Source organism: Cibotium barometz, chromosome 8 (assembly GCF_041138505.1).
Source record: "Cibotium barometz isolate CiBa-2024 chromosome 8, ASM4113850v1, whole genome shotgun sequence".
Classification (NCBI taxonomy): domain Eukaryota; kingdom Viridiplantae; phylum Streptophyta; class Polypodiopsida; order Cyatheales; family Cibotiaceae; genus Cibotium; species Cibotium barometz.
Window position 1 is genome coordinate 35,170,731 of NC_141053.1, and position 23,700 is coordinate 35,194,430.

General features: G+C 40.7%; 2 protein-coding genes across 2 annotated transcripts in view; both read right to left on the reverse strand.

Moving 5' to 3' along the window:
* Nucleotides 1–1,187: 1,187 nt before the first annotated feature.
* LOC147636189 (uncharacterized) lies at nt 1,188–3,551 on the reverse strand. The gene is made up of 4 exons (XM_086801622.1): nt 3,305–3,551; nt 3,059–3,221; nt 1,636–2,478; nt 1,188–1,536 (listed from the first exon to the last, which is right to left on the reverse strand). The coding sequence occupies exons 2-3, from the start codon at nt 3,143–3,145 to the stop codon at nt 2,182–2,184; spliced, it is 384 nt and encodes a 127-aa protein (XP_086657748.1). The 5' UTR covers nt 3,146–3,221; nt 3,305–3,551; the 3' UTR covers nt 1,188–1,536; nt 1,636–2,181.
* Nucleotides 3,552–22,538: 18,987 nt separating this feature from the next.
* LOC147636190 (uncharacterized) overlaps nt 22,539–23,700 on the reverse strand; it is a 1,764-nt gene continuing 602 nt past the window's right edge. The window contains exons 2-5 of the mRNA XM_086801621.1: nt 23,689–23,700; nt 23,440–23,604; nt 23,093–23,248; nt 22,539–22,946 (exon numbers count right to left, since the gene is read on the reverse strand). The exon at nt 23,689–23,700 is cut by the window's right edge and continues 189 nt beyond it. Of these exons, the coding sequence (XP_086657747.1) occupies nt 22,707–22,946; nt 23,093–23,248; nt 23,440–23,604; nt 23,689–23,700 (573 nt within the window). The 3' untranslated portion in view covers nt 22,539–22,706. The remainder of the gene's footprint in view (nt 22,947–23,092; nt 23,249–23,439; nt 23,605–23,688) is intronic.

Genomic DNA, 23,700 nt, shown 5'->3' on the forward strand with positions numbered 1-23,700 from the left:
AAGAACTTGAAAACTCTCTCGTCCAGGGCCTAAATTTGACGGCTCCCCCAAAATTTCAAATTTTCTAAGTGCCTTTCATAACATTTATTAGGTACTAGAAATACAAGGAATTATGTATATATCGGTTTTTTTTTAAAATGAGAGACTTCTTATGTGGAACATGGCCTTTCATTTGACTAGGCAAATATTTTTGGAACCTGTTTTGACGGGCAAAATGGCCAATGACGGGTCAAATTTAGGCCCTGCTCTGGTCGTTACAATCTGTGACTCTTAGAAAACTACCAACGGTCATAGAACTCTGGCCATTACTATCTGTAACTCTTAGAAAACTACCAACGGTCATAGAACTCTGGACTATCTGTGACTGCAACTGTTAGAAAACTACTAATAGATCTGAGCAAGCTGTAAAACACATCTTCCTCGGCGTCATCCAGCTGTAGGCTCTGCTGCAAACTCTCTCCAATAAAATAACCGGTCGATCTTCTGCCCAAAAAAAATACTGCGACACTGATCTCATCCTCCTCCATACTAAATTTTGGAAAGGCAGCTCCAGCTCTAGCAAATGCACTTCTGCTAGTCCCTCTGAGATAGCATCCTCGAGAAGCTCCTTCAGACTCGGAAGCTCTTCCGCATAGAAGCGAACGCCCTCATGCTACGTCTCAACCCTTGGTGACTCCACTAGGGTATTGCCGATGCGCCACATAAACTGCCAACTTGCTTATTTTACTAGGTCATGTCACCTCTGCCAGATTTCATACTCCTACCGATGCCTCTCTACCATAGCTTCAACCGATATAGCTTTCGTGCTCTCCATCTGGGCATTGTTTATGTCGCGAACGTATGCAGAAGAAGACTACGCCTACTTTGACTTGGCACATGCAGACTCTCTCACTACATTAGACTTATGCAAGACTTGGCTGGCTGCAAACCCTAGCTAAAAAACTGGCTGCCTACGAACCCCTAGATGCAATTTCTCAATATCACCTAGCGCAATACCAATGTAACATGTTTAAGAAGCTGATCTAGATTAATGCTAATTAACACTGCTTTGAGACCAATAAACGCTAATCACTTCTGAAATTACACAAAAGACAAGAGCAAGATGACCTAATCTATTGTATATTGCCAAAACACGACTATATACAATGATGAACATAGATCCAAGCTCAAATCAGTTTGTATGCTGTGCATATCCTGCTACAATGCATAACCTTATCTGATAACTGATGTCGTCCACGGACATGATGATGGAAGCTGGGCGACGAGGATCTGGTAGCCCTTTCTGCCGCCTCGGGACTGGTACTGCAGACTCTTGCTCCTCTTCTGCTCATTCATCTGTGAATGCGCTAAACCCACCCTTATATAGGCATTTGATGTGCTGGTTAGCTGTAAGGTTGCCAATTGGTATGGTACAAGACACAATAAAGTGCTGCCCATGCTGTCCACAGTGGGACTGCACATTGCCCCCGGAAAACCTTTGTCCGGGCGCCCAGAAGGCTACCAAACTTGGCCATACTTGCCTTTAGGCAGCTGCAGCTGAAAGTCATATCCATGTGCAATCCGATCAGGGCATGCACGTGACGTATCTACTTGGGAAAGAGAGCCTGGAACACTCTAAAAGATTTAGCACAATACCTTCTCTATCGGACCACATGGCAGACTCGACAGAGCAGAGCCCCCTTTGGAGGATTTCAGTGGAATGCAGGAGCCTCCTGTTTTCACACAGCTAGCAGGGTAGGCCCTTTCAAAGCATGATGCTTCTTAGAAATTAGAATCCACTTCTGGCCATGGGGCCCTAAAATATGACAAAATTGAAGACTCAATAGAACTGATAATAGAAAGAGGACAACTCTGAAGGAAATAACACAAATATTTGTATTTTAATAAAGCCGTTTGGCCATCAACCTTTTCTCTCTACTGTGTGTATACTCTGTGATTTATACACTGCACCTTTTCTCTCTACCGTGCACTGCACTACATTCTCACAAGAACCAAGCAACTTCATTTGTAACAAAAACAGCTTGCATATCATAATTGTACTAAGACAAGAAACATATGCCTATGAAGGGAAGAGTGTACTTTATGTAAAATCCTCCGTGTAACAAGTTCCCAACATGTCTCCAATTATATCTAGACCTTATTCCTATACTGATTTCCGAACCCAAACCTTTTCCTCTGATCTCACAGCTGAATTGCCTCAAGGACTCTATTTTCAAGGCTTTGATTCTCTATTTGCAGATCCATGATTTTCATTCTTTGTTTTTCCAGAGTGTCCTTCTTCTCCTCGACCTCCTTGCTTGCTTGCCCTCCTCTCTGCTCCAGCTCAGTTTTCAACATGCAATTTTTTGCTGTTTGTGATTCAAGGTCATGTATCTGAGCCAACATGTCACTTTTCCTCCTCTCTTCCTTGCCAATTTCTGCATCTATGCCCATCGTGACTTGGCTCATGTCTTGCATTTCTTTGGAACGAACTTCCAGCTGCATTGATGTACATTACAGTTAACCAATGCAAAACAGCAGGTTTGTAATAGAAGACTGCATATGCATAGTCGTAGGTAGCATGTAAAACAGTAAATTGACTGAATCAGACTCTAGGTCAACACCTAAAACTAGACTTTTTCTTGAGAGAGAAAGTATGGTTTTATGTATTGGCAAATAGCCAGATTACATCAAACCCAGTCCAGGTATATGTACAAGAAGATGACAAAGGACTCCCTCGTCTGCTGCCAAAGCCTTTCACTACACTTGCACTACAAAGGCAGTATGAGACTTCATAACAATACAAGAGTCCCTCCAGCAACATCAGCATCACCAGACTATAGCCAAGGTAAAGCCGTCATCGATGCCAGCAACATCATCAGAACAAATATGTATTAGCCAAGGGGGAGTCATCATTCCTTTATGCCTTTATTGAATCCTATTTTATGCCTCTGGTGTATATTTACTCATCTAGAGTCCTATAGATATAAAGTAGAATCCATTGCATGTGAAACACTCTCTACCTAAATTCTTACAGATTGAAACTAGACTTTTGAAACAGACAAAGACAAGAGGCTACCTGCAGGAAAGTTTTCCTGAGTTCTTCCACTTCAGTCTTCAGACTTAACATGTAGTCATGCATTCTGCACTGATGCTCATCCATCATGTTTTTCTTTTGCTTGTAGTACTCAGACCTTTCCTGTTGCCGGTGATCTAGCTCATCCAAATCTGATTGCAAAGTGCTGACCAAACAGGAATTGCAGAAGTGAGATCTTTGAAAGAATATCAGAATATCTGGTTGTCCCAGAAATGTTGAGAGACAAACCGCCATTTGACACGAAGTTCTGCAAGCGTCTCATTGGCAGTTCGCACCTCTTCTTCTTTCTCCAGTACCTTAACAGAGAGCTCAGCTTCCTTCTGCTTGAGCACAAGGCAATGCTGCTTGATTTTGGCAAGAATCCCGTGCTGTTTGGAGAGCTGCAAGCTCTTGCTCTTCTGCAGTGCCTTTTCAGCCTGAAACCATTCCAAGCAGTCCAAACTAGTGCTGAGGAAACAACCATGTTGGCCCTCTCTTTACGCTTACGAACTCATGGAATCAGCTAACACCATGAACAAAACTGCTGTTGTGGTTCCTTTTTTCCCTTGAGGAACACGTAGGCAATACGTACAGTTGCCTATAAATAGATATGGTGAGCAAGACATTGTTAGTGCAATCTTTGCCCTTCTAAAGCACTTTGCTTATAGAAGAAATCCACTTCCAATAAAAACACAATGAAATGACTGTGTTGTTGCCTCCTTTGCCCTTATGAAGCACATTGTTCATGGAATCAATCCATTTCTGGACAGAAACTGTAACTTCCGGAGAGAGCCCAGGGCTTTCGCCAAAACACTTGACCAGCCACTGTACTTTCTGCACCAGCCATTGTACCTGTTGTACCAGCCACTGTACCTGCTGTACCAGCCCCTGTACTTGATGTACCAGCCATTGTACTGACTGTACCCGCTGAATGCAGTATCATACCGGCTGTACCAGCTCTATTGCATGAAGACTTGTGGTTTTTGGGGGAGAATCAGTACCCACACGGAGGTATATTGATTATATTGCTGGCTCGGCATTTCTACAGCCTCTGTACCGGGTGAATTTATTTTGCCTTGTGTTGGGCTGTGTTGTGGAATTTGTATATGGATAATCCAAAATCTGCCATGGGGAGAGTAAGGCCCTCAAAGCTTGTACATGGTATTTTCTCCTTGGGTAATAAAATACTCCAAGGGGGCAGTGGCCCATATTAGCCTCTATGTAGTGCCAGCTGTGCACACATCTCTTTTACAATTATGTGGATTAAGTGGCATATGTTTAAGGTTGTGGCCCATTTAAGTATTTAATTGCATTAATGGTCAAGTGCTTTGCGAAACCCTAGAAGTTACATAAAAAGTAGGAAAACTGCCCTATTGTTGCTTTCTTTAAGCTGGTGGTCACCTTGCAGCAAGTCCACTTCTGAAAAAATATGATAAAGCAACCACTGCTGGATTTGTGAGAGCAGCTCACTGCTGAAACCGGTCACCTTCAAGAAAATATGATAAAGAAACCACTGTAAGGTGCTCTCTTTAACCTTGTGCAGCATAATACTCAACATTTGAACCCACTCTAGCACAGAAAGACTAAGGGAATGACCAAACTGGTACTCTATTTACCATTGCAAATGGCATTGTTCATAAAATCAACTCATTTTGAACGAAAACCCTAAAGACTGCCTCTTAAACTTATGTAGCACAATGCTCATATAAATCAGTCCATTTCTGCACAGAAACAGGGAGGAAACCACTGAATTGGTGCTTTCTTTCATAAATCAGTACGAACTGCTAAATTTTGGTTCTTGGAGCAGTCCGTTTTTGGACAAAAATGCTGAGAATACCACTACATTGGTGCTTTCTTTACCCTTATGAAGCACATGGCTCATGTAATAAGTCCAAAAAACCAGTGTGTGTTGCTTTATAACAAGAGTTTAGTCCACAGCTAGAAAAATCACTCCATTAATGCTCTCTTTAAGCATTTACAAAGTAACATTCAGATCTGGTTGCCTTCAAAAGATTTGCATACCTGCAAGCGTTCAAGCAGGCTCTGCCTGTTGTCTTCCATTTCTTGGACCCGGGCCTGAAAGCTTGAAGGGAGAGCCATGATCTATTGATGGGGGAGGATGCAAGCTCAAAAACCTCACGCCTTTTCGTCACAGATAAACACACATGTATTGGTCCAAATGAGAACCACGTTAACGAAAGCTTCTGCCACTGGGAAAGATGATTATCGTAGCTTAATTCTGCTTAAGGAAACGTTAAAGACAGCTTAATTATGAGAATCAAAGTGCAGATTAGCTCACAAACCTCTCTCTGCAGCATGTAGCATAAGAAACTTTTGGTGGTTCCTACATAGTGAACTTCACGATATATAGGGAATTTTGAGAGATTTCCTAGTTATAAATATGGAAATTTTTTAAATATGTGGCAAAAATGTTTTTTTTATGTCGTTATTAATTAGTAGGGAATATGCTCTTTGCATGTGTTTTTATTTCGTGGAGATGATGGGCCGTTTGTATGCCTTTTGGGGATCTTGCCTTGCGCGCATGCAGTTTCTATACATGTGGACGCTGGAGATGTCTCTGGAGATGCAGTACCATGCCTCTCTCTCTCTCTCTCTCTCTCTCTCTCTCTCGTGCATGCTAGCAATAAACCGAAAGCGGGATGATTCAAATAGATGGCAGGGATAACGAAACATTTCCGTACCCGACTACTGTACATGGCTAGAAAGCCCGCGCGACATCAAACGGAGGGCAAGAGCATTGTGCATTGAGTAGGGGGTGCCAGGGCCTAAATTTGACGGGTGCCTATGAAATTTTTTATGATTCGCAATTTTTTTTCCCCTTTCGCTTGACAGGTTTCAACAAAAAAGTTCTTGTCAAATGACAGGTAAATTTATATCAACACAGATACTATAAAAAGAAGACACATAAAATAGAGAACCTACGGACCGACTCTCTTTAAAATCACATTCATGCATATCTTGCCAGTGCAAAATCCCTAATCATCAAAAGATATCAAATAAAAAACCACTAGATCACAATAAACCTCGGACAAAAGACAAAATGTGAACAATCATCAAAGTTGTGCAATCCAAAAATCACTCTAATGGCATAGCTCTCCTCTTTTTTGCTTTACCCCAAATTTTTTATGACAGGCAAATTTTTATCTTGGGCTTGTCGTTTGACAGGAATTTTTTTCAACTACCTTTTTTGACAGGCAAAATGGCCCTTGAGACAGGAAAAACAAGCGTCAAATTTAGGCCTTGGGGGGTGCTCGGGGGTCGGTTGTGGAGGTGGGCGAGGGGAAGCAAGTGGCGTAGGAGGAGGAAAAGCGATTTCTTTTTAAGGAGGCACTCAGGGAGGTGGACGAGAGGGAGCAAGTGGACGAGAAGGGTGTTGAGGGTGCAAGGTTGGTAACATTGGGTTAATTAATGCCGCGCATAGCTGGCATTAATTAATACAACATCAATAAAATGTGAATATACAACATCAATAAAAGTGTGAATATAACTTGGCAAATAGCATTCCTCTCATTTACCCTATCTAGGAAATATGGATTAAATAGGGCACCAAAAAGTGTTTTTCTAAGGTTTTATTTTAATATGTAATGATTAATGCTTGAAAAAGTCAATGAAATGATGACCTTCTTGCCCTTTCTATTTGCATGCATTCACACATATCTTCTCTATTTAAGGTCCATTTGCATGCATTCACACATATCTTTTCTATTTAAGGTCCATTTGCATGCATTCACACATATCCTTTCTATTTAAGGTCTCACAATTTATTTAGTATGTAATGATTTATGCTTGAAAAAGTAAATGAAATGATGACCTTCCCTGCCCTTTCTATTTACATGCATTCACCCATATCCTTTCTATTTATGGGCTATTCTTTAGACAATTCAATTTCCTATATAGAGAATGGATTACTTATGTGAAGAATTGAACTACAAATGATTTTTAAAAAAATTAATATTAAACCTTTTATACCTAATATTTATGCATCAATATTATTACAAACTAAAATACTTAAATTCTCTCTCTCTCTCTCTCTCTCTCTCTCTCTCTCTCTCTCTCTCTCTCTCTCTCTCTCTCTCACACACACACACACTACTCAATACAACGTATGTTAAAATATAGGGAAATGATTTCATCTCATACCAAAACGTAAGAGAATGATTTCAACAATCCTAGTGTGACTTACATTAGGCTTATGGGAAGCTACAAGATATGCAAAGAGGGCAAAAGGTTTGTGTTGATATTGTTATAAAACGATATGAAATAAAATTTTAAAAGAGCCCAAAAGATTTGTGTTGATATTGCCATAAAACGATGGGAAAGAAAATTTTGGTAAGCTAAAAGATATGCAAAGAGGGCAAAAGATTTGTATTAATATTGTTATAAAACGATGGGAAATAAAATTTTGAAAGAGCCTAAAAGATTTGTGTTGATATTGCCATAAAACAATAGGAAAGAAAATTTTGTTGGTAGCACCTTGATCATTATGAATGCTCAACATCGCTTCATTTCAAAAGGATAGAAAGTGTTTCACAAGTTTGGAGTTTAAAACAATAATCAAGCATGGGAATGGTGAGAAAGAGTAAGAAGCTATCTACATAGGTTTCAAAGGTTAGTTTAAAGATGTATGTAGATTGTTTTAAAGGGTATATGTTACATGCAAAAAAAAAATTGTTACTTAGTTTAGTCCATTAATAATGGCAAATTCTATAAAATGCCTTCCTCTCTAAGCTGATTAGCTAAAATTGTACGCAAGGCTTGACAGTCGATTAGTAAATCAACTAAGCACAAGATGTAAAAGCCTTGAGTTGCATGTTAAGAATAACAAGAATCCAATTTTTCTTTTTTTTCCCTTGCACATTGCTAGCACTTGTTCATTTTCTGGAGCTCCAATGTTATCATATGAGTTTTTGCAAGGTCTTTTAAGAATGAGTTTCAAGAATGAGTTGTGAGTTCCTATAAGAGATCACATGATTAGCACAAGTGAGATTATAGGAACTCTTAGACGATTTTGTGTAATTTTATGATATATAATGAGATCCTAATAGTTCTTAATTTAACATTATTTAAGGGACTTTTTGACTATATTTTCAAAGAGATTCATACAAAAGGCCATAACTTTCAACTACATTTTTAAAGAGTAATTCATTAAAAAAGGTATTATATAATATCAAGAAAGGAGTAGACATATCAAGTGAGGAAAGAAGGTATGTAGAACACTACCTTTATTTTGCCAAAAAAGTATAAGTTTATGACAAATTAAAGAGAGAGGTCAAGAAGGTTGGAGTAAGAGGATAGGTTGTGACTAGAAGAAAAACGTGTAAGTTTGTTTTTTATTATATTTATATTTAATTATCTTAATAAAAATAGGAGGTCTCATGGGCTAACATGATGATATTTATCTTGTAATCAAGTTCATTGGACATCAGATATTCTCAAACATTGGAGTGTATGTCTAGATGGGAGGGTGGGTTTATACACTGGAGTTTGGATAGATGTGAATATACAAATTTAGTTAATGTTGGTCCCACCAACCTAGTAAAGCTTCCCAAGGATTTTGAGGCATCTATAAAGTTTGAGAATTTGTGAGATAAGAAGGGTGGTCAGCATGGGCATGGAAGAGTTTGTTTCATACATTCAACTTAGATATTTTGGAGCTCTATAAGACTATTAAAGTTTTAGGACTTGGGCTTAACCTAAGGGCTTTCACTTTAGGGCTTAGGGATTGCATCTGTCAAAGCACATTATGTACCTATGATGTTGCATGATGTTTATTAGCATGTGCACACGGTTTTCTATAGTAAAAATCATGTAAAGTATGTTCGCTTAATTACATGCATATATAAGTATGTATTGTATGTCGGCTTAAATTTTTTTGTAAAGTATGTTGACTTGATCTCATGCATATAGAAGTCTATTGGCTTGTATAGAAGTACTATCGTATGTTGCCTTGAATTTTCATAAGCTGACTGCTATTAATGTGCAAGGTGGTGAAGTCTCCAGGATGCATCCAAGAAGCTTAAGGTACTTTCTTTCATAGAGGAAATATTTTTTTTTCATCAGTGAGAGGCCATGGAGAAACGTTTAACTTATTTGATTGTATAGTTCAAACACCTCAATACACAAGGGTCCTTCTTCTTAGAGTTATACTTTACAATCATGGTGGTTATCCTCGATACGAGGGAGATGTAGATGGTGATGGGTTGCAACAAATGGAGTCTCCTCTTTGACTTTGCCCACCTCGAAAGACTCCTCATGGTGGTCAACCTCGATATGAGGGAGATGTAGATAATGATTGAAAACAGAATAGAAGGGAATATAGGAGACACACCAAATCACACATTGCTCTCATTTCATCAACACACACCAAGTAAAGAATCTCCATAGCTTTCCTTCATTATCTCCCACAAAACACAACACACTACAACGTAAAAAGTTCACACTGAAATAAACCTCATGCTAATGTCCACACACGGCCAATTGGGCACGGCCAATTGGGCACGGCCATTATTGTCCACACACACACACACACTGCTAGTCTAGTGTCCACACACTAATGCTATTCACCAATGGTTCCCAATGAGCTTGGATTCTCAACACTCCCCCCTCAAGCTCACCATGTCCATCTCATGTACTCCAAGTCTGTCTCTCTGAAGTACTCATACTTCTCTTTACCAAGTGGTTTGGTAAAGATATCTGCAAAAAACATGCTCTTCAATCTTCACATATGTCAAAATCTATCTGGCCATCCAACACTTCCTCCTGAAATGATAGTGGACCTCTATGTGTTTGGTCCTCGCATGATAAACTAGATTGCTAGCAACTGAATATTACTCATGTTGTCACAGTGTGTGAGAATAGCTCCATCACGATGTTGTCCCAAATCACCAAATACTTCTCTTTACCAAGTGGTTTGGTAAAGATATCTGCAAAAAACATGCTCTTCAATCTTCACATATGTCAAAATCTATCTGACCATCCAACACTTCCTCCTGAAATGATAGTGGACCTCTATGTGTTTGGTCCTCACATGATAAACTAGATTACTAGCCAACTGAATATTACTCATGTTATCACAGTGTGTGAGAATAGCTCCATCACGATGTTGTCCCAAACCACTCTATACCATCTCACGATGTTGTCCCAAATCACCAAATACCATCTCATGTGCAGCCCCCATAGCTGCTCCTCTATACTTTGACTCTATGCTGGATAAAGCAACTGTGGGTTACTTCTTGTTGCTCAAACTCACTGCAGCACTTCCCATGCAAAAATGCATACCCACTAGTAGACCTCCTATCTTAAGCACTACCTGCCCATGTAGCCATACACAATCACATCCTTTTTATGCTTATAAAATAAACCATAATGGGCAGTGGTCTTGACATATCTCATGATCCTCTTGACAACATCCAAATGTAGCTTCCTAGGACTCTGCATAAACTAACTAGTCCCCCTACATAACATAAATCCAATCTAGTAATGGTCAAGTAAATCAAGCTATCTATCATCTCATGTACATAGTGACATCATCCAACTCATCACCAAGATTAACCCTTAGCTTTATGTTCTGCTCCAATGGTGTTTCCATAGACTTGCAACAACGAGTAATTCCATAATTTGCCAGCATATCCAAGGCATATTGTCGTTGCACCCAAACTCGTTGCTTAATGCTACCTTCACATTGGCAATATCATTTCCATTAAATTGGCTACTTAATGCTACCTTCACATTGGCAATGTGAAGGTATATTGCCTTTGCACCAAAACTGGCTACTTAATGCCACCTTCACATTGGCAATGTCATTCCCACAATCATCTCTAACTATCAAGTCATCCACATAAATGACAATCACCACCATACCATTCTCTGTCTTCTTTGTGAAGAATCTAAATTTGCCACATGAAAACCAATTCTTATGAGATACCTGCTAATTGTGTCACTCCATACTCATGTGCTTGCTTTAGCCCATATAATGCTTTCTTCAATCAGCATACATATGTGGGAAAGTTTGGGTGTACATAACCCTCTGGCTGCTCCATAAACAATTGTTCTTGTAACTCTCCATTCAAGAATGTATTTTTAACATCCATTTGATGCAATTCCCATTCTTTAGATGCATCGAATGAAATCACAGATCTTATTGTAGCCATTTTAGCCACTGGGAAAAATGTTTCATCATAATTAAGACCATGTGTTTATGCATAACCTTTAGTGATTAGCCTTGCCTTATATCTTTCCACGGATCCATCTAACTTGCATTTTACTTTATAAACACATTTACATCCAATCACATTCTTTCCTTTTGGTAACTCAACCAAATCCTATGTATCATTATGTGCCAAAGCATCCATCTCTTCATCCATAGCTTTTTTCCATGCTTCTTTGCCAATAGCCTCATCAAAATAAGAAGGCTCCACATGCTTAACCATAGATTTCATATATGCATAATGCATAGCATACCCACTATACATAAATCTCAGTACTGGATATCTCACCCTTTTTGTCCTCCTAAATGGTTGTGGGTCACTACTACAAGCTCCCTTAGATCTAGCATATGATGGTACATACCTGTCATTTCTTACACTTGGAGTTCTTACCACCACTGGGATTCCCAACTCAACTTTCTTCTTACCTTTGTCCAATGCACTCCTCTGAGTGCTCACCTCATGTCTCAATCTTCTTGACCATGGACTGTTGAGACAGGTGTGAACATCCCCTAGCATTTTGGCATTAGCTTGGATGTGAACACTCCCTAGCATTAGTAACATTAGCTTAGGCTAATGAGTTGTGGGATTTGGTTATTAAAAGATGTCATATCAAGAAGTGGTTACAAGAGGGTAGTGGGGAGTTAGGATCTTGTGAAGGTTATGGGAGCCCAATAGTCACATGGGTATCCCGAGAGTCACATGATTGGATGGCTATATAAAGCCCCTCTTGTATGCAAATTGGACACAATATGGATGATGGATATGGAATACACTATGATGTTTTGCTTGTATCTTTATCTTGTATCTTTTATCTTGTTCTTGATCCATGTCTCTTACACCATGCTCATGTGTACGTGTACTCCATGGCTGTGTAGGAGCATGTGTTTTCCCCTCATGTGTACATGTACTCCATGGCTGTGTGTGTAGGAGCATGTGTTTTCCCCAATGTCAGCAAGGCTATGTGTGTAGGAGCATGTGTTTTCCCCCATGTTAGCAAGGCTATGCTAATACTTTGGCCATCATGATGGGACGAGAAGCTTTGATCTTCTCCTTGCCCACAAGCTCTTGATTAGAAATCAAATGACTAATCCTTAAGCGTTTCTTGATTTTCTTAATTATAGTGAGTTAATGTGTATCTACATCTTTCGCCTAAGCAAAGGTAGATCTTTTTTACCCTGCTATGTAGAGAGTTCTTCTCCTTCTCAAAAGAAATAGCTTACAGAGAAAGAGATGTACTTGCTATGAAGCCATCTTCTTTGGAGCCACGGCTTGGCAAGCCCATGGGCATCCTAACTGGCTTGCCGCACGCGTGCTTAAAAAAAAGACTTGCCCATGATGGCTTGGCCAAAGGACTCCACGAGGATGCCATCAAGAAGCATGCAATGAAAAGATGTGTCTTGGCAGAAGACTGCAATCAGTCAGGTTATAGTAACTTGTGCTCTGAGCACAATGTTAACTTGATCTTAGTGCCAAGTGCTAAGAAGCTTCGTGAATGGGCTGGGCTCTACAAAATAGATTCTGAAGGAAAGGCACACAAGGTTGTTGGTGGTTGCTCTGGTGTTGTTGTTAAAGATTATGAAGAAGAAATTAAGGTGTTGAATGTTGTCCACAGGAGTACTTGAAAAGTCAATAATGCATCTCTATTTGGTGTGCATGTTTATTGAAAATTTCCTACTTTAAGGCTACAGGTTTTAATCCAATGAAATTTTGTAGGTTGCAAATGATGGAGTTGGGCTATCAAGGAGTTGTGCTGGTGGCTTTGCCTTCTCATACTATAGAAAGAGCAACTTTTCTTGTTTACTTCTCCTGTAGAGATCGGCTAGGTGTTACTGCTTTTCAAGGCCTTCTATTCGGCCACACTACACGGGTAGATGAAGCATGTGTGATCATGCCACAATGTTATTGGAGATGACAGAGGTGTTGCTTATGGCTCTAGCTTTGTTGTTTGTTACTGCTTGCATTTTTCTCTTCTAGATAGAGCCCATAGTGCTGAGAGCCACCTCCCTTGCTAATTTGGCAAACTTGTGTCCTCTGACTAGGGTATTATGTCCTCTACTTGTTGTTTGAGCTCCTTACCACCCACAAACCAAGCTCTAATACAATGTAAAGAATGTGGGAAAGTAGGGGAGGAGTCTTGCTTGCAGCATTTGTTTGAAATAAGGTCAAGCAAGGTGGCAGGGGTGAACGAAGGGAGAGCAGGGTAGTATCGAGAGTTACTAGCCCCCAGTGGAGCGGAAGGGGGGAGGATTAAGTATAATGGTGGTGAAGATAAGGATAAGGGGGAGGTTTATTCAGGGAAGGTGGCAGTGGGGAGTTTTTGGGCAAGTAGAATGGGGGAAAGTGGCAGTGGTAGAGGTGGTGGGAGGGAGGGGGTAGGTAGATAACGTGATAAGGGGGGTGAGGTGGGGGATAAGAAGAAAGGGGTAGAAGGATAAAGAGATAAGGGGGAGGGAAGGACTAATCCATGAAGATAAGGAGGGTAGGTGGATAGATTAAAAAAGTATTTTTCATTGTTCTTTCTTTTTTCCGGTTTTTTCTCTTCTTTCTTTTCTTTCTCTATTTTGTTTTTCTTTCCCATTTTTTCTGTTTTCTTTTTTTATAATTTTCTATTTTCATTCCTTTTTTTTTGTCATGAAATGCAAAGGGAATGCAACACATGAAGAGTGCCTAATGCAAGAGAGAGTGAGTGAGTGCAAAAGAGGAATCCAAGAGGGTGATGATAGTGTAGATGTCGATGGTGATGTAGTCGGTGATTGACAGTCTTGGTTAGCAGGGTGAGGCTCCAAATCCTTTCATCCGGTGGGACCCCTTCTCATTAGATGGCACGAAAAAAGTTAAAAAGTGCATGTGAAATATGGGTGTGTGTGTGCACCTCGCAATGCCCTTTGGGTGATGGGTCTAATAGGGACAATGAGAAATTCCCACACTATCTCTCCCATCCAGAGATGTCCCTAGGGTGCCGTGCTAGTGAGTGCTCAAGAAAAATGAAAAATAAAGAATGAGGAAAATATAGGCCCGATAATGTCTTGTCTGCTAGCAAAAGAATTCTTCTTGTTGAAGTGCCTTTTAAAAGAAAAGCTTGAAACTAAAAAGATCAGTAATGATCAATAAAATTTGAAAATTCCTAACAAAAGCATGAAAAGAAAATGAAAAAGGGCCATTTTTCTGCTCCTGAGAAAACCCTAGGTATGACACCCGTGCCTCTATTCCTCCACATTACCCAAGTCATTTTGGAGTGAGGCAATGGCTACTGTTGGTTATCTTCAAAATATTGAAACCCATGCTTACATGCATCCTCGGGGGGGTTCACCTCTAAGAAATTTTATGTATCACGTGCGTTCAAGGGGTATTTTAAAAACCCCTTACACTTACATACTTTTATGAATAAAATGACCTCTTTTTCTTCATAAACTTACAGTTTTTTTAAAAAAAATTGGTTAAAAATTGGTTAAAATTGGACCGTGTTTTCGTTAGTCAAGATCTTGATTCCCCTATGGAATCAGATGAGGATTTCATTGACAAAACTCAGCGTATTGATGAAGTTTTCAAAGCCCAACTGGATGAAGAAGATGCTTCTTTGATGAAGAGGATGTCCCTCTCACCAATGAAACAGCACGAGGAGGAGGACTTCTCTCCCCTTCTTATGGGTTCGAAAATGAAGAGGAAAAAGGAAAAAAGCCAAGATGTCCTAAGAACCTCCGTGTCTGCGGGGAAACCGTTAAAAACAAGTAAAAAATGAATTCTATTAACCTTCTCTCTTTCAATTGTAAGGGGCTCACGAACCCGAAAAGGGCTGTGGCCATCAATATGTGGTTAAGGGACTTAACTTTTGAATTTGACCTTCTCAGTCTTCAAGAGCTTAAAATCGAGGGTCCTCAGCTGCACATGAACCTTCAAAAAATCTCTAGGAATGCTCGATGGTTTTTTACCAATCATCACTCTGGGAAAGGTGGGGCTGCGATTGGCATCCACATGAAGTGGGAGCATGCCATTTTAGATGCTTGGTCTGATGTTAACCACTGTTGGACCGCTGTTAGGATGGGCAACCCTTTCAACTTCACTATGGTTTCTGTGTATGCCCCCTGCTTGGCCAGCTTGAGAGCTGCTACCTGGCAGTCTATCACTCAGGTTGTGGGACCCATCTTGCTCATTGGTGACTTTAACATGGTAGAGGCCCAGGTGGACAGAAGTAGACTTCTGGGCAGTACCATTAGTGGTTATGAAAAGGTTAAATGGGATGTGTTAAAGGGGGAGAAAGACCTCTCTGACCTTTCTATGAAAACTGGATTCTCCTGGTCTAACAATCAAAAAGGCTTCTATCACAGAGCTGCCAGATTGGACAGACTTTATGCCTCGGGGAGCTTGATTGATATGTTCTTAAAAACCAAAGTTACCACTGACTCCTCCCTAACCATCTCAGATCACATCCCTCTGATCTATAATCTTTCTTTAGGCCAGGCCAAAGGTAGGGCTGGATGGCCCCATCTTGACCCCTCCCTCTTCCGTCTCCCGTGTATCCAACAGATGATCAAAGCCTCCATTGCTGATGCCTTCAATCAGTTCGTTTCCCCATCCAAAGGATGGGAATGTCTGGTTAACAAGGTTCATTCTATCTGCAAGGAGTATAAGCTGAAAGTTTCTACGATCCGTCTGAATCGTAGAGTTCAGATCAGGAACCAGATTCAGGACATTTATCTGTCTAAAAATTGTGTTGTAAACCACTCTTTGATTGAGCTAAAGAATCAACTCAGACTTGAGGAGTTGTTGGCTGCTAAGGCCACTAGATTGTGGTACAGAGAGATTTGGGCTGGGAAAATTGATACTCCTCACCCTAAGATGTTTGCTCTCCTTAAAAGGAAAAAAGGTAGAGATCTCACTCCTATGGTTAAGAAGCCCAATGGTCACCTTGCTTTAGATGATATGGAAAACTTGCAGGTTATTAAGGACCACTTTTTTAACTTGTTCTCCACAGCCCTCCCTCCCTCTCACGAAGTTTCTGCTGCTAGGGCCAAAATTGCCAGCATTAGGAGAAATGTTGTTAACCCCTCTTTAGCCCTTAAGCTTGACTCCCCCTTCACATAAAAGGAGGTCAAGGAGGCTATCTCTCATCTCAAAAAATGCAAATCTCCGGGTGAAGATGGGATTCCAAACGAATTCTTTCTTGTTTTCAAAGACGAACTGACCCCTCACATCCTTAACATCTGAAGGGAAGCCATGAGGAAGGGAGGTTTAGCTGAAAAGACCAATATGGGGGTTATCAAGCTGATTCACAAAAAGGATGAGAAAGAAGATCTAGGTAACTGGAGACCCATAACATGTCTCTCGTCCCTTTACAAAGTTTTTGCTCATATCCTGACTAGCAAAATCAACCCCTATATGGATGAGTGGATCCTCAAGTCCAGCAAAAGGGCTTTATAAAGGGAAGGTATATTCTTGATGCTATCATTAGTCTTTGGGAGGGAATGGAGCATGCTGAAAACTTTGGCCAGAACTACATCTTCCTCAAAATAGACTTTGATAAAGTCTATGATAGAATAGACTGGTCTTTCCTCTTCCAATCCCTTCAAGATATTGGCCTCAATAGGAAATTCATAAAGTATGTCCAAACCTTGCTGGGGAATGCTTCTTCCAAGCTGGCTGTCAATGGGTCTCTCACTGATGCCTTTCCTCTGAGGAAATCTATAAGGCAAGGTTGTCCCCTGTCCCCTCTTCTTTTTGCTATTGTTGCGGATGCTCTGGGGTGGCTTGTTAACAAGGAGATAACTAACAATAATATCAAGGGTATTGAGATCCCCAACAGGGCTGATCCTTTATGCCTGCAGCTTTTTGCTGATGACACGAATGTGCTGCTCCGGAATGAAGTGCAGACTGCTGCCCACTTCATGACCTACCTTGAAACCTTCTGCCTTGCCAGTGGCTCGCAAATAAACCACTCCAAGACCAGCTTCAGAGTGTTCGAAGGTGTGCCCCCTCCCTCGATCCTGTCCGCTGGTTGTAAGATTATCCCGGATGGTGTTGTGTTCAGGCTTCTAGGAATCCCCATGGGCTTTAACATCTCTTCCAAACAAAGGTGGGACTATGTGCTTGATAAACTCAAGAATCAGGTCAAGAAATGGAGTCACATTAACACTGGGGTGGCATCAAGAGCCTTTGTCCTCAATCACTTCATCATCCCCTCTGTTGTTTACTTCCTGGCCTGTTGGAGACCCTCTGAGACCCAACTCCAATCCCTTAACTCTATCTTGGGTAATTATCTGTGGGGGGGGTCTCTGGAAAGTAAGAGGATCAGCAAAGTAGCTTTTCAGGCATGTTGCTTGGAAAAAGAGCAAGGGGGTCTTGGCATCATCAACATTGGGTTGCTTGCTGCTCAAGAAGCTTGCAGCTAAATGGGTGCAAAGAGCCATCTTGTCTAATGATGTTTGGGTAGACTTGCTTAAAAGAGATATTAATAGATTTTGGCTCAAAGGTAAAAGATCTTGGAAGGGTTTCTCTCTCAATGAAGTGTTGTTCTCAAAGGCCTATCTCTCCCCCATAGGCAGCAAACTGTGCTGTAGGATGTGGGAGTCTTGGATGAAATACAAAAAGCTCTTCTGTTTCCAAACCTATACTAAGAGAGGTAGGTATGCTTATGCAGCTGACTCTGTGTGGTTTGGGCACCTCGTGTCTCCGATCTCCAACGAACAGGTCCAGATCAGTCTTTCTTGTTTCAAAGCTGGTATAAAGGTTTGGGGTGACTTATGTGACTCAACTGGCATGTTAAACAGGGAACAAATCAGCAATAAATTCATCTTGTCCCGTGGTGGAGTTGAGTTTGTAATTCAAAGGTGTAATGCTCTTAAGGTTTCCATTCCTTCGAGGCTGATTTGTGACTGTATAACCTTTTCTAAAGCCATCCGGTGGGGCGGCTCCAGTAACCTTGTCAAGTTACCCAACACTTTTCATGCAAGAAATCTGATTCTTAAGCTTAACAAGAGATGGTCCTTGGCCTGGAACAAACATCAATGGGCCTTCCGCTTCAAGCTTATTTGGGCCTTCGCTCAAGAAAGAAAACATGCCATTTTGGCCTGGCTGGTCATGCACAAAGCGACCTGGACCCTTGAGAAGGCTCTGAAGTTTGGGCATGGGAACGGTCTTTGTCCCCGCTGTAATACCAAGCTAGAAACTGTCCCCCATCTCTTCTTCTCTTGCCCAGACACTAGACAATTCTTGAATGTTCTGAACAAGGCCTTTAAGAAAATTAGGAACATCTCTCTGAGTTGGAAAGAAGTCCTCCTAGGAGAATGCCACTCTCTGGACCCCTTAACGTGGCAGTCCATCAGAATTCTGTTTCTTTGGCATGTATGGAAGCAACGTAATGAAGCGCTGTATGAAATTAAAACTAATCACCACTTTTATCTTTTTCTTGACAGTGTACTCAAGCTAATCCACCAGCTTTAGCCGAGTGGTGTTCCTATGGAGATGGACTGTTGGCAAGACCTACCTTGGAGGAAATGGAAGAGATTCCATGGCTCCTCGCATTGCCAAACAAAGGAATCCATGATACAAGGACTGCATCTGGAATGTCAAAGAAGGCTACAGCACTCCGAGTACTACGTCCAGGCATCGGAAAGCTTCTGTGGGGTCCCTTAAGCCCTCATGGTCTCAATCTTCTGCTCATGATGTTTTACCATCCTCTCTCCCGGAATAGAAGACAGTCAAGCTCCAACTGGGGCTGGCTAGCCACTGCCGAGTGCTTCTGACTATTCATCATGATTTGTCTTATGAACCGGTTCATCAGAGTTGTACTGCTACAGTGTTGCTGTAGAAGTTTCAGAGTTGTTCCTTTTTTCTGAAGGTCTTAACCCTAGGTATGACACCCATGCCTCTATTCCTCCACATTACCCAAGCCATTTTGGAGTGAGGCAATGGCTACTGTTGGTTATCTTCAAAATATTGAAACCCATGCTTACATGCATGTATCACGTGCGTTCAAGGGGTATTTAAAAAACCCCTTACACTTACATACTTTTATGAATAAAATGACCTCTTTTTCTTCATAAACTTATAGTTTTTTTTTCAAAATTGGTTTAAAAACCCCTCCTGTAAATGTAATTCTGTAACTTTTTTGAAATAAAATAATATAACCCTCCTGATGAACTCACGTACTACACTTACATATTTTTAGGTGAACCTCTCGAGCATGCATCCATGCAAACCACATGAATTGTGGTTTAGTTGTGTCAACCCACATTGCATCACCTCTGAGTGTTTGACTACAAGGCATTCACTCATTTATTAGATGTCATAGGACATCAGTTTGTTGACCCCAAGTATCAACGATGTGTTTTTATAGGATACAACTATCCGTATGGTGTGAAGGCTTATCATCTCTCAACACCCACTGAAGAATCGTCATTTACACGTGGCGTAGTATTTTGTGTGGGTTCATCGGGCACCAATGAACAATCATTTTCGGTTGATCCACTACAAATGAGCCAGTCCTTCACCGTCATTAAGACTTAGATGAAGCCATGCAACATATCGGTGTTCACCATGTGACTGTCATACTTCCTCAAATGCCTCCATCTCCTCATTCGACTGGACGTTTAACACCACATGTGCATGCCAAACCATCCGGCGATCATCCCATGGGTCAGTCGTCGCTAGCACATGCACACGTCATTTGATGAGTTGCGTTTGGTCATTGACATACCTATCAACGTGGTGGAAGGGGACATCACTTCTTTAACTGACCTCTTACATGGCTCGCCTTTTCACACTGACCCCCATGCTACTACACCTCCCATAGTACAAATGATGGAAGACGCTAATGCTCTATGCTACAAAAGGTAAACCTCCCCCTCGCCATCGTGATCCATTGTTTTTATTTTTCTCATCTAATCATCAAGATCCTAACACAACCTCAACACCAGCTTCACCTCCATGGAAGGCACTAAAGTTCTTGATGATCATGTGCCTTTACACGTTGCCATGTCTACCCCTAAATCATCCTAGTGGTGGGATGCTGTGTAGCATGAGTATGCATCTCTCCATCATGGGTTCAAAATGGTTACTTAAGCAAAAGTATCATGCAGATTAATTGATGGCATGCTATAAGGCTAGAGTCGTGCCTCATGTTTTCACTTATCTACCAAGTATAGATTACACAAAAACTTATGCACTGGTCATCAAGATGAAGTCGTTGCGTATCATGATCACACTTGTTGCTTAGCACGGCATACTTCTTCGTGTTGTCATTTCATCGGCAACTTGTAATGCTCTATGGATTTGTTGGTTACTCACTCAGGTTGGGTTTCCTTTGCAACAACCATTGACAATCTTTTGTGATAATCAATCCAATATTGCTATAGCAAACAATAGATCATAGAGTGAGTGCCTCAAGCACGTTGATATGTGCTATCATTTCATCAAGAATGAGGTGGAGAAGGATCAATTATAATTGCAATACATACCTTGCAAGGAAATGGAGAAGCACTCCCAAGTTTTGCTCATTGGACTTGCTGCGTCAATCTTGGGCTTACTCGGCCTTCTAAGTTTTATTGTTATAGACTTTTGGAGAGTTAAGGGTAGGGGGTGATGGAATAATATGTAACTTCAGATTAGTCTTAGTCTAGATCTCAATTAGGTTAGGTAACAGTCGACCATTTGTGGAATCAACATCAGTTTTAATTGTTGTCCCCATTTCGTATATAATAGCTTCTTGGCTGTGTATTTTGGTGTCCGACTCAGTTAATCTCTTGCTTTCTTCACATGCATGTTTCTTTGTTCTCACGCAACGCAGCTTCTTCCTCCTCCCATCTCCAACACAACTTCTTCCTTCATGGTAGAACCAGCTATGCAGGTTGGAGCTAGCACAACCCGCTCCCTCTCCCAGCGACACGTGAGGAGCTCACTAAGCTAATGTCAAAGGTGTCGCCTTAGTAACCCAAATGTTGGCTGTCCTACTCTAGCAGGGGTGCGAGCAACTACCCTTATCACTAGTGTTAACCTTGAGGGACCACAAGATGCCTAGGACTTCGATGGGCATTTAGTAAAACAAACTCTTAGCAGTCATCCTTTTTGGTGGAGATGGTGGGCACACTCGAGTAGTTATGAGGGATTAAGTAGATCAATAGAATTGAAGAAAAAGTACTCTTGAGGCCTATCCAAACCTATGATAGGCCCTATACACAAGTTTGTACCCAAACAAAAGGGGCTTTATAATTATTGGATGTTTTTTTATCAAATTATAGTTTAGATGCCCAACTTTGCACGTGATGCTTCATTAGAAGACCTTGAAGTGAAATTCCTTGGTTAACTATGAGATATTGGCCATTCTTTAGGAAAAAATACATGTTTTTAGGCTAAAACTAAATGCTTCCCTTAAATGAAACTCGATAACCTTATCTTGCAACCACCCATATAAGTACTTTTTGACTCATGATAAAACTAAAAATAATGTGTTTAGGCTAAAACTAAAGGCTTCCCTTAAATGAATCTCAATAACCTCATCTTGCAACCACCCATATAAGTACTTTTTGACTCATGATAAAGAATCTCTCCATTATTGAATTTGGTGTGTAACGCCTCTCTCTCTCTCTCTCTCTCTCTCGTATCTTTTTCTTGTTTTTTCCTCGTCACCACATGCTATCAACGTGTGTGGCTTGGGTAAGATAGCTCATCACTCTTCTTTTATGAGCATCGTAAGGTAGGGATTGACTAGATCTTCTTCCACCCACATGTGTATTCTAGAACTCTCTTTACTACCAATCCATTATCCATTAGCAGAAGAAGCCTCATCACCAATGTGACAACTATGAAAGGAGGATCGAATAGCTTCCGTCAACAAGAGGGTGCATTACTTTTTTCATATGCATTTTTATTATTTTTGAAATTTCCATGAACTTCTTCTTCTTCTGTATTAATTGTTGATTTGATTAAATACATGGTTAGGCATTTCTTACAAGAAAATAAGAAAAACCCTATCCAATCTCACAACTGTAGCCAGAACACAACCACCGGGCATAAGCTATTTATCTTTTTCGTTTGAATTGAATTCTCCGTGCTTTTTCTATCTATTTGTTATATGTACGTATTTTTCAAATAATTTTTTCTACCTTAACTATTGATTGTTTTTAATGTGAAGGTTTTAGAAAAAGTATTTATTGCTACAATCCAAAACATATTAACAATTATAGCCATCACAATAATTGATTAAGCTTGAACCTCCATTTTGCTTTTCTTTTTCTTTCTTCGTAATACTCATGTGGACACGATTCCATGGCATATTTCATATTTAAAGACATGCTGCTTCAATGCGCAACCCAATGCAAACGGATACAATGCATAGATGGAAGTAGAAGAGCATATTACTCATTATTCATGCCCTGTATATATGTGCGGTGGTTTACGAAATCTCAACATACAAGAAGCGGGACTCATATCTAGCTGAAGATATCCTCGGCCTCTTTTATAGCTTTCTCCTTCACATCCTCTTTCATTCCTTGAATGACGGCAGAACGGGGTTTGTATTTACGGGTAGTGTAGATCCCAGTGATACCATTTGAGTTATGTTCAGCAAACAATACACGGGTGCAATCAGACCAAGCCGTCAATTGGATGCGATACACTTGGAAATGGGGATTAGTAATGTCAGGGAAACGTAGGACTCCGATATCCATGACCTAATAAGACATTGAAGATACGTTAATGTTCAGAACCTGATCTGGTTACTGAACAAGCGCACACACACCTTGTTTTCAGGATATTTATCATAGTTTTGCTAACATCTTGTGCTTTTGTTACCACTAGAGAGAGGGAGAAATCTCACCTGTTTCTCATGATATTCTTCTTTGAAGATGACGGTCAAAACGTCTGTTATGGTGGCACCGGTTTGTGCAACTATATTAGCCATAGTTACAATGTCAATCCGAGTTTCGCTTAACACTTCAGGATCCTTAATCAAGTTGGAAAACCAAGTCTTCACCTGCAACAACATAAACGTCCTGTGTGAGATCATCACTTTTTGAGAGAAAGAAGAAGAAGAAGAAGAAGAGTAGGAGGCTTGAAGGCTTATCCTACAAAGTTGGACGAGAGAGACAGAGAGAGAGAGAGAGAGAGAGAGAGAGAGAGAGAGAGAGAACATTAAGGTGTTATACGTCCAGCCCCGCGACATACCTCATTCACAATAGTGCTGCTGGGGCTCCCGTCAAACTTGAAGAAGTTGTCCCCCTGCTTGATCAACTTGTCGCTTCTCTCGATGGTTGCACCCAAGGGCTCAATAAGTGGATTATTTTGCATGGAGCCGATTATCTCATCCCAACCAAGGAGCTTCCCTTTCGCCTGCAGTAGTACATTATATTTCTGCATTGTAAGCAACTGAAAAAGCATGTAAAAGAAGAGACATTGTACTGTCGTGGCATTTACCTGCGCCTCTTG

Bases quoted from the DNA above. Each gene is read 5' to 3' on its own strand.
- LOC147636189 (XM_086801622.1), bottom strand. From the start codon at position 3,145: ATGATGGATGAGCATCAGTGCAGAATGCATGACTACATGTTAAGTCTG. The intron at 2,479-3,058 runs GTAGCCTCTTGT...ACATCAATGCAG, and splicing joins TCAGGAAAACTTTCCTGCAG to CTGGAAGTTCGTTCCAAAGA.